The sequence below is a fragment of the Podarcis liolepis genome (assembly GCF_965112155.1).
Source record: "Podarcis liolepis genome assembly, chromosome: 3".
NCBI lineage: Eukaryota > Metazoa > Chordata > Lepidosauria > Squamata > Lacertidae > Podarcis > Podarcis liolepis.
The window spans coordinates 90,014,879-90,025,469 of record NC_139557.1 but is presented as its reverse complement, the minus strand read 5'-3'; the positions used below and the strand labels follow the sequence as shown (position 1 = coordinate 90,025,469).

The 10,591-nt window shown below is 42.2% G+C and overlaps 1 protein-coding gene across 4 annotated transcripts in view; it reads right to left on the bottom strand.

Moving 5' to 3' along the window:
* Window positions 1-881: 881 nt before the first annotated feature.
* Window positions 882-10,591, bottom strand: part of PLB1 (phospholipase B1) — a 126,051-nt gene continuing 116,341 nt past the window's right edge. For all 4 annotated transcript variants that reach the window (XM_083497168.1, XM_083497170.1, XM_083497169.1 and 1 more), the window contains 3 exons: window positions 9,730-9,825; window positions 3,382-3,456; window positions 882-1,596 (listed from right to left, as the gene is read on the bottom strand). In XM_083497168.1, coding sequence (XP_083353294.1) covers window positions 1,375-1,596; window positions 3,382-3,456; window positions 9,730-9,825 — 393 coding nt within the window. In that variant the 3' untranslated portion in view covers window positions 882-1,374. The remainder of the gene's footprint in view (window positions 1,597-3,381; window positions 3,457-9,729; window positions 9,826-10,591) is intronic.

The following is a 10,591-nucleotide window of genomic DNA, read 5'->3' as shown; positions in this document are numbered from 1 at the left end:
TGCTGCAGAGCATTGTGGGAAATTTTAAACATGGTTTGTAGCTGCCTGTGAAAGGGAGCCAAGGCTGGCTCCATTACCATGGGTCCTGCTGGACTACTAAGGCCCAAGTGGCTGCTGGAGGGTGTCTTGTGCTGACCCTGGTCCTGATATAGGCTGCATACAAACCACGTTTTATTTAAAAATCAATGGAGATTTTGTTTTTTCTCTGTAGTTCACACACAATCTAGAACTATTGCAAATTTTTATTTATTTTTGGCCCCCGAAAAGCTCTTCTTAAGGAACTGGTTTCATTTCAAAAATAAAAGTTCATTGCAGATTGATTCTGCATTATGCCACAGTGTGTTCACCTGAAAACAAATGTAGGTAGTCCTAGCTATTGTGTGTGTGTGCACCTAGCCATTGATGTTGTGGGTGGGCGTATAGCAAGATTGCAACCACCATTTCTTTCTTCATTCATGGGGTGGGGAGCCTGTGCAGAGAGCAAAAACCTAATCAAGGGGAGGGTTTTCAAATGTGTATCAAGTAACCACACGTGCCTTCATGGATGGCAGGATCTAGAATCATTCTAGATTAAAAAGCAGCATGTTGTGGACAAACATGAATAATTCTGAGTTGAAGAAAAACTACATTTTTTGTGTGATAGAAGCAGATTACTGCACATGCAGCCTTAGAGCCTCAAACTGGGCATGTGCTGATGCAATCCCATGTCTATGCTTAACACTGCACATATCTATTCAATCTATGCTCTCATCATATGAAAACAGACATATTAATTGGCTTAATCTTCCTCTTGGAAGCTAGCTCTCCTATATATTTTCTGTGAGAATTTAAACCTAAGAGATTCTATCTCCGCCTATACCAATAAACTGGCAAAAGTTGGCTTCTTGAAAGGCTTTTATTTGGCTCAACTCTAAGAATTGATAGCTCTTCATTTGTAACACTGTTGATTATTGTATTCACTAAATGCTCCCAGATGCCATTTAAGAGGCCAGGATTAAGAGAGCAAACCTGACATTTGCGGATGAATCTTCAGTGGGAATGCAAAATGCACGGACCATTTAATCACCGTATAGAAGCATTCTTTATCTTGGCGTTTCCATTACAATAACAAATATCCTATTTAAAATCAGGGAAGGCCGATATATTTGGAATGCTCACACTTTAATAAGCTCTCCCTATGTATCTCATCTTCTAAGCTCTGGTCTGCAAACAGTTACCATGCTGTCTGAGCCAATATTTCTTCTCCCACTTTTAGATGGAAAATTTTTTGGTTTAAAAATAGTATGTGAAAAGCTGCTGCTAAGCTCCCATACTGCTTTCCTCAAGTTACTGGAGGTAGATGGTGTGTTAGATCTCCTTGGTGCAGGTGAAAATTCAAAATGTTGTTACTTTCTCTCCAGTCACTGTGTTTCCTGAATATGGGCGTTTTATGGCTCTCTGAGTGGTGATCACCCAGGCAATGAGAGCGCCTGCCAAGATTCCCGCTGCTGCCGCCACAATCGCAGCCCAGTAGGGCACCTCGCCTCCATTGTTCTCTGCGCCGATCCCTGAACCCTGCGCTTTGCTGTTGCGTGAGGTGAAAAGAAAGGGATTTTCCTGCAGCAGAAAGGCACAGATTACAAAACAGTATTCAGTCCTTACACCACCTAAAGATGTAAGAGGGGACCCCTCCCACCCATGAAGTACAGAAGCAACAAAATAATATTTTCCCATCTGCTGTAGCAGAAAGATTTACCATCTTAACCTTTTCCTGAACTATAAACTAACATGTTCCCTTGAAGCCTCTGCGTTTGGCCTCCGGTGGATCAACACTGCTTTTAGCACATTTATTTTAAACCTCCAACTGGGGGTATGCAACTCTAACAAACCCTGGTGAAATAAAACTTCTTTTTTTTTAATAAAGAGGCTGAAAAGTTTAGGGATTAAATCCAGGTCAACATATTTTTTCCTAAATGCACCTACTATTTCAGTTTAATAAATTAAACCCATTTAGGAACAAGAGCTCTATTCTTCACCTGTCTTATAAATAACAGCAGCAGGGTTCAGGGCTCATCCCACACTTGGAAAGCGTGGGTCCAAGGGATTTTCCGCTTGTTCTGCACCTTCCAGGCTTGGGTCTGAGTGGTTTTGCCCTTGGTCCCACCACTTTCTCCCTGGAAAAGTGGCTCTTTTGCAATAAATCGGAGCAAATGTTTGTCTGGAGAAAGCCCAACTGATGTTTGCTCCGATTCAGCAGGAAAGACTGATTTTCCCCATGGGGAACTGGCAGGGCAAGGACAAGTCTTCCCTCCTTATTTTCACCCTTCTGGCCTGATTTGTGTTCTGCTTAGAAGCAAAATCCATTGCAAGCTCTAATTATCATGCTCTTCAATGCTTGGTATGGCTGGGAAAGAGCTGGGTCTGAAACCTTGGGTCCTGCTTCCGACCAGTGTAAACAATACTGAGTTAGAAAGACCAGTGGCACAATGAGGTAGCTCCCTATATTCCTACACACTTGCCCAGAGCTTCTTAAGCAAAATAAGAATGGGCTTAGGGCATCAAGGGAAGAGGGGCACCACAGAATGTTTCCATTGCCAGATTTACCATGGACCATATGGCACTAGCTCCCACAATAAATGAAAAACATACATACATATATATGTAATGATAATAATATGATAATAATTGAAATGTTAAAATAGTAATAATAGAAATTAATAATACAGTATACAGTTACAGGTAGGTAGCTGTGTTGGTCTGCCGTAGTTGAAACAAAATAAAAAAATTCCTTCCAGTAGCACCTTAGAGACCAACTAAGTTTGTTATTGGTTTGAGCTTTCATGTGCATGCACACAAAAGCTCATACCGATAACAAACTTAGTTGGTCTCTAAGGTGCTGCTGGAAGGAATTTTTTTGTTTTGTTAATAATATACAGTTAGTCATTGTTTATATTTTGAATTAGATATATATGAGGGCACCAAAACACTTAGGGCCTCTAAAGGTCTTCATCTAGCCATCAGCATCATTAGCAGCAGCATCAGGACTGGTGCAATTCTGAATCCCAAAGAATCTCGCTTCATGTCCTGGGCTCTTGCCTCTTTTACTATCTAGTTCTGTTTGGGCAACCAGACTCCTTTCATGCTACATAAAGCCTAGAATGGGGGATGGCACAGTTTAAGCCGTTTAAAAGTTATTTCAGAAGGAATGCAACGAATCAAAAGTGAGAAGAGTTTATTTTGTTGTGGGGAAACCAGATATGGGATTGCATAGGCCCCATCTCTTGATTCAGGAGGCTCTTCCTATGTCTGTGCTATGGGGCTTGGCAGGGGGTTGGACTCGATGGCCCTTGTGGTCTCTTCCAACTCTATGATTCTATGTTTCTGCAGACCTTTGTTACTTACCGAGGTTGGGCACTTGAGTTTCGACCTATCATATGTGAAGTTATTGTATGACTGCTTATGATCAACTGGCTCCAGCTGAAAGAAAAAAGGACAAATAATTCGCCCCTGAATCGTAATTCTATATTTTCATGGGACTGGGAATGTTATAATACACCACAAGAACCACACTAATAAAATATCACCATTAAATTGCAGTGCTCAATCATTATACCTACTGCATTATTATAGTATTGTATATATTACTGCTCTGTATTCTGCTATATTATACAATTATAGCTTGGAAAGTGTTCTTTCTACAGGTACAGAATAAGATTTTTTAAAAATGTTAAGCACCCTGTCTTAAGGTCATGACAGGAGGCTATAAAAACCCTGCGGAAATGTAATCTATGTCTTAAGTTCCAATGCATAAAAGCAGCCTTTTATAGCTTCTATAGAGTTCGTGGGAAGTGGCAAATTAATAGGATGAAATATCAAATGTATAGTGAAGGGCCTCAATACGTGGCAGCTAATGTAGTCCTCTGGAAACGAATTTTATGCAGGTGAAACCTAATGGACTCAAGAGGGATGAGAAAAGATTAGATCTGTGCAACCTGATTCTCATTTCAATGGGATTTGCTTCCAGGCGAGGATTGCAGTGTTATTCCTAGCCTTTCAGAGCTGGCCAGAAATGTAGGGGTGTGTTGGCTGTTATCCAGAAGGTTATTCTGGATAGATCTGTAATCCAGAAGTTACACATTTATGCTGTGTGCAAGCCACAATGTTTGGACAGCCTGTCCAACAGGGTTGCGCTGTAAATGGGAGATTAAATTAACCATGCCAAGCACGGGGATATAGCCAGTTTTATCTGCCCTTTTTAGGGCGCAGTTCTAAGTTGCCTGAACACACAGAGTGCTGCTAAGAGTATTCCCAGGCACATAGGAAACGCATGCTGCAAGAACCCTAGTTGGGAGACCAGCTACCCACCCATCTATTTGCTTCTTCCTCTCCAAGAACCATTTAGCACATTTTCATTGGAGCCTGTGGACTTGACTTGAAGCCTGACTGCACTGTAGTACTATAAGAAATTGCACAGCAGGGTAGAGTTTTTGCTCCTCCTCCAAGTTGCTCTATCTCCGGGATGGACAACCAGTGGTCCCTCAGATATTGTTGGACTCCAACTCCCATCGGCCCTTTCTAGCCCCATGGGTCAGAGATGATGAGAGTTGTAGTCCAGCAATGCCTGGAGGGCCCACCCAGGTTGCCCACCCTTGCTCTAGACCAATAGGTCTAGACCAGGGGTCTGCAAACTTTAAGACAAAAAGAGCCACTTGGACCCGTTTCCGAAGGAAAAAAAACTGGGAGCCGCAAAACTTGTCATTATAAAAATAACTTTTTTGTCACTTTTTTATTATTTGTTTGTTTGACCCCTCAGAATTACTCCTCCTCATAGAAATAAACGTTAAATTAACAAGTTACCTGTTTGTGTGTGTGTGTTCTTTACTCCCCTTCAAAACAGTGACCAGCGTACATGCCCCCTTTCAATGCAGTGACCAGTGTACATGCCCCTTACAATGTAGCGGGCGGGTGGGCGGGAAGGTGATGTCGGGACGGTGCGTGACTAACGCATGCACCGCCCCCATGCGACGTCACAGCCAGTACAGCGCCCGCCACAGTGGGGAGTATCGGGGCGCACAATGTGCCTCCTCCCCTCGCTAGTATCCGCCCTGGAGCCGCGGCAAAGGTGTAAAAGAGCCACATGCGGCTCCGGAGCCGCGGGTTGCAGACCCCTGGTCTAGACTACTCAGTTATTTCTTAGGTGAACAGAGACTTGGTCACTTAAGGCAACACACATTCATACTGATTTCTTTGGAGGATTTACTGCACAGCATTGCATCAAGCAATTGTTGTTGCTTATTCCAGTGCATTTCCCTATCGCTTTCCATATTTTAAAAACCCACTTTTTTAAAAAGCAGGTTTGTCGAGTGAGAGGGACAAATCCACATCAATTGCACAACCTGAATTTTCAAGTATGTGATTTGATCCCACCTGCAAAATAGTGGCAGTTTGAAAGTGCCTGAGCTCAATAGTTCAGTACAGTTCTACCTTGGAAGTCGAACGGAATCCATTCCAGAAGTCCGTTCGACATCCAAAATGTTCAAAAACCAAAGTGTGGCTTCTGATTGGCTGCAGGAAGCTTCTGCAGCCAATTGGAAGCCATGGAAGCCCCATCGGACATTTGGCTTCCAAAAATAGTTCGCAAACCAGAACACTCTCTTCTGGGCTTGCAACGTTCAGGAGCCAAAACGTTCAGGAACTAAGCAGTTCGACTTCCAAGGTAAGACTGTATAGAGTTCATGCTTTGCATGGGAAAATGTGCACGGCCAATCCATGAGATCTCCAGGACGAGACAGTTAAATCTGCTATGATTAAATGGGCACAAGATGTTGGACATAACATTATGTTTGCTGACTGGGAACAGTTGTGGACCACAGGTATAAAATTTACGGCATGTAATGACCTAAGAGAGAATATTATGAAAATGATTTATAGGTGGTACATGACCCCAGTCAAGCTTGCAAAAATCTATCATTTGCCCGATAATAAATGTTGGAAATGTAAAGAAACTGAAGGTACATTCTTTCACCTTTGGTGGACGTGCCCAAGGATTAAGGCTTTCTGGGAAATGATCTATAATGAAATGAAGAAGGTATTTAAATATACCTTCCTGAAGAAACCAGGCCTTTCTTCTGGGTATTGTCGGCCAATTGGTGCTAAAGAAGGATAGAACTTTCTTTATGTATGCTACAACAGCAGCAAGAATACTTATTGCAAAGTACTGGAAGACACAAGATTTACCCACTCTGGAAGAATGGCAGATGAAGCTGATGGACTATATGGAGTTGGCAGAAATGACTGGCAAAATCCAAGACCAGGGAGAAGAAATGGTGGAGGAAGATTGGAAGAAATTTAAAGACTATCTGCAGAAATACTGTAAAATTAATGAATGTTAAAATGATGTTGGACTGAAAAGAAGTGGTTTTGGTAATAAGGTTAATAAGAATAGGTAAATATAGATAGTTATACGGATGAAAATGTATAGTTATAATAGGTTAAGTATAGAGCAAAGTCAAATGAAAGAGGGTAAGGATTTGCTGAAAAGACTTGGAAAACGGGAATACAAAAGGGGAGGTGTGAGGAGGTCAAGGAAATAAGCAAATGAGATCAAAGATGCTGAAAAATGGATTTATCCTTTTTAAAAATATATTTTTTTCTTTTCTTTTTTTCCCCTATTTCCTTTTTTTCCTTCTTTCTAGGTTGCCTTTTTGTCAACTTTCTTGTTAGCTTGTGTTTGTTAGTTTTTGTTTGTTTTTTCTTTATGTGTAATTTTTTGTATAATCTCAATAAATATTCTTTAAAAAAACAAAACAACAAAAACAAAAATAGTTCGCAAACCAGAACACTCTCTTCTGGGCTTGCAACGTTCAGGAGCCAAAACGTTTGGGAACTAAGCTGTTCGACTTCCAAGGTAAGACTGTATAGAGTTCATGCTTTGCATGGGAAAATGTCCACGGCCAATCCATGAGATCTCCAGACAGAACTAGGATAATTCCTGTTTGAAGCTCTGGAGAGCTGCTTCCAGTCACTGTATAAAATACTGAGCTAATATATTGAAATAAATAGACCAATATCCTGACTCAATATAAAGTAGCTTCCCAATTCAGATTTCCCTGCCTCTGCATCCATTAGATCACAGTAGGTCTCATCTTTATTTTGAACATAGCTGAGCAAAGCAGACTGGCATGCACACCCTGTGTTTTTTTGGCACAGAGGACTCCTGCAGGCACAAATCCTTCCCAGGGGAGACAACATGGTACATTGACAGAGAACAGAACAGCTTAAAAATCCTGGGAAGGCCAGAAAAGTGGCTGGCTGGAGCAGCTGAGAATGCGCTGATTTGGCACTCTCCCTTTGCAGCCTTTGCTGGCAGGGTGATGGCAAGAATTCCACTGGAGACTCCAACATTCCCTGACCCAGAAAAACCTCAGGCGAGGAGGCAGATAAATTAAAAGCGCTCTGAGCTCTCATTCCTCTACTCCAGCAAAGAAAAAGGGTCCTCGCTAGTCTAGGAAAGTGAACCACGCTGGTAAATCAAGAAAGTTAAAAAACAAGAACCCTGAAACAGAAAGGAAATCAGCACAACTCTTCTGACCTAAGATCAGAACTGTATGAGACTGCTAGCCGTGAGGCAATTCTAAAACCCAGGAACTAGGAATATGACTTTGTTATTCCACATCTGGTTGGAAAACACACTCTGTTTCTGGTAACGTGGCTTCCTCAAAAAGCAAATAAAAAACTCTGCTTATAGCTCTTTTGTGGCCCCGATCCCAGCTCCCACCTGCCTCAGCCAGCATGGCTAATAGGCAGGGATGATGGGAGTTGTAGTTCAACATCTGGAAGGAACCAGTTTGGCAAAAGCCGAGGTGACATAGCAACCAGATTTGCTTGAGGGGCAATTTGGCCTCAAGTGCTGGTTAAAGGGGCCACGTACCATTCTCCTCCTATTCAAGGCAACACTTCCCACCAGTCATGCCTGGAATGAAGCTTGCTGGAGAGTCATGACATTGCTCTTGCTATGGTCACCTGCTACGTCATCTCTTAATTTAAAAAAAATGAGGGTAACGCTCAGGCTGCTCTTTTATAGGCAATGGAGGAAATAACTTGCCAGGGGCTATTAGTCTGTCATATGACATACCTAGACTAAGGTACTCTGGTCCCAAGTTGTTTGGGGTTTGTAGGAGAAAAACAGCACCATTATCTCACCCCAAAGGACCATATAGGGATTTGTAACTTTGCAAAACCATTGCAAGCGTTCGGTTTAGCCTTATTGGATTTTGCCACCTAGTGGCAGGTAAGGAGAATGGGTGTCTTTCCTGAGACCACCTTCATCTACAAAGCCCCACCTCCTAAGCTGCGTAAGTATTTTGGAGTATTATGGGTGGCAGGGAGCTGTTGCTGAGTACCAGAAGAAACTGCAGCAAAAACCTCCAGGAAGTCATAGGAGCCTTAAAGGGCTTGGAGCAGGCTGGGTTATGATGTTGGATGTGAGTTTGGGCTGATTTCTCTCTCTCTCTCTCTCTTGGGTTCAGCATTGTAGAGCAGGGTTTCCCTGACTTGGTTCTCCAGTTGGTTTTGTACTACAACTCCCATCATCCCTGACCAATGGGTCCTGCTAGCTAGGGATGATGGGAGTTGTAGTCCAAAACCAGTTGGAGAGCCAAGTTTGGGAAAGCCTGTTCTAGAGCAACATTTGTTATTGCTGCTATTGTTGTTGTAGTGGAGTAAGTGCCGAGGGGGGGGGTATAAGGTGTTGCCACCTCCTAGGGAGGCTGAGGGTCAAACCACACCTGCCTCCCCCCAACCTGAAATAGGCCATGTTGGCTGGAGCTGGTGGCAGTAGCTGTTCAAAACATCTGGAGGCACCAGGCTGGGGAAGCCTCAGCTACACACTGTGCTTATTGTATAGTGTCCATCTATACAGCTGCTGTTACTGGAATTGCAGCAAGCACAGAAACAACAAACCAGCCCTGGGATGGAACTGCTTCAGGTTCCAGTAGGCTCTCATAGGAAAACATGAAGAGGACTTCTAAACATTACATCGCCTCAGCAGGAAGGCATCAGCATTCTATTTGCAGTATTATGAATGGTGCCTTGAGACAAATCTCACAGGAAAGTGGGTCCTTGTTGATGCAGCAACAGCGATAAGTGTTTTATATATGTTAAAGGATGAATGTGAGCCAAACAGCAGCCACCGAACTTGTTCCGAATAATAAACTGATTATAAAATCATAATAATCTTTAAACTCTTCACAATCCTGCAAGCATGTGCAGAATGTATTCTGTTATCCGTCAGTAACTACAGCTAGTTGCCATTTCTAGGATAGAGGAGAAATTAATCCAGACCACTTTTTAAAGCAAACTGCTGCTCTTGGAGGTTCTGGGACCTTTTCGGTTCCACAAAATGTAGACAAAAAAAATTGCATTGTATGGGAAAATGCACTGAGGAAAATACACAAGTGCATATTTTAGGAAGGAAAATGCATGCAAGTATGGCTGGGGCAACTCAGCCAGATGAGTGGGGTATAAGTAATAAAATTATTATTATTGTTATTATAAAATGTGCATAATTTACACACAGTTTTTCCATGTGTGTTTTTCAATCTTTAGTAAAACAGGACAGAATGGACTTATGACTATGAGCCCGTGTGAAACTGATAGGGAAAGTAAATAGGCTGTTCATCCATCCACACCCCCATATATGAGGTTTCTGTATCACCAAGTATGTTTGAATTCATACAACCACCCTCTTACCATATTATTCCAGAGTGCTATGGCCATCTCTGCATGGCCTCTCTCTGAGAAATGAAAGCAGTCCACTGCAAAGAAACTCAGGTCTGGCTTCCCGTCCTGTGATTTAGTACAAAATACAATTATTAATCTTCAGAATAGATTTTATCACTCACTAGTCAGGCTCTGGAATTTCACATGTATTTTTTTGGCCCATTGTCTCCTGGCGCTGAGCCAATCAACAGTCAAATCCTGTCTCTCAAAAGAAGTCACGTGGTTTGTCTTTGTGTTTAATATACTCCTGCAGCAACCACCAGCTAGGTATAGTTTTTTTATTTTTTTGGCATAATGTGTAAAAATCGACTAAGTCAACTATCGACAGGGATGTCAGTACATGCTTTCTACAACTTTAAATGCTGTTAGATTGAAAGGGCAGTATAATAAGCCTTTTTCCAAGTGGTATTTATGATAAATGGTTACTTTTATGCCTCATATAAGCAGCAATCAGCAGTATCAACGGAGCATCTCGCCTCCAGGTCCTTTCAACATACTGATGCTATTGGGAGGAGGACACAGTGACTCTGATGCAAGGACATAATTCTCCAACCTGCAAATAAGCTATTTGTTTCAGTGAATGGGCATAATCCTTTTCTTCAAACAGGGAGGCCTGCAAAAGCAGTAATTACATGGACTGAGTGCACTGTGACATACACAGAGTTCTAGACTGGAGAGCGAAGGAGCCTCTTCCTTAGAACGGGAAACATTATCAAATGATGTTATAGATTTTTTGGAAGCACAAGCCATAGTGGTTAGTTCACACATACATGTGACCAAAGAAGAGATGAAGAGAAGGCATCTATACATAAATGAAAAGATGGGGAGACTT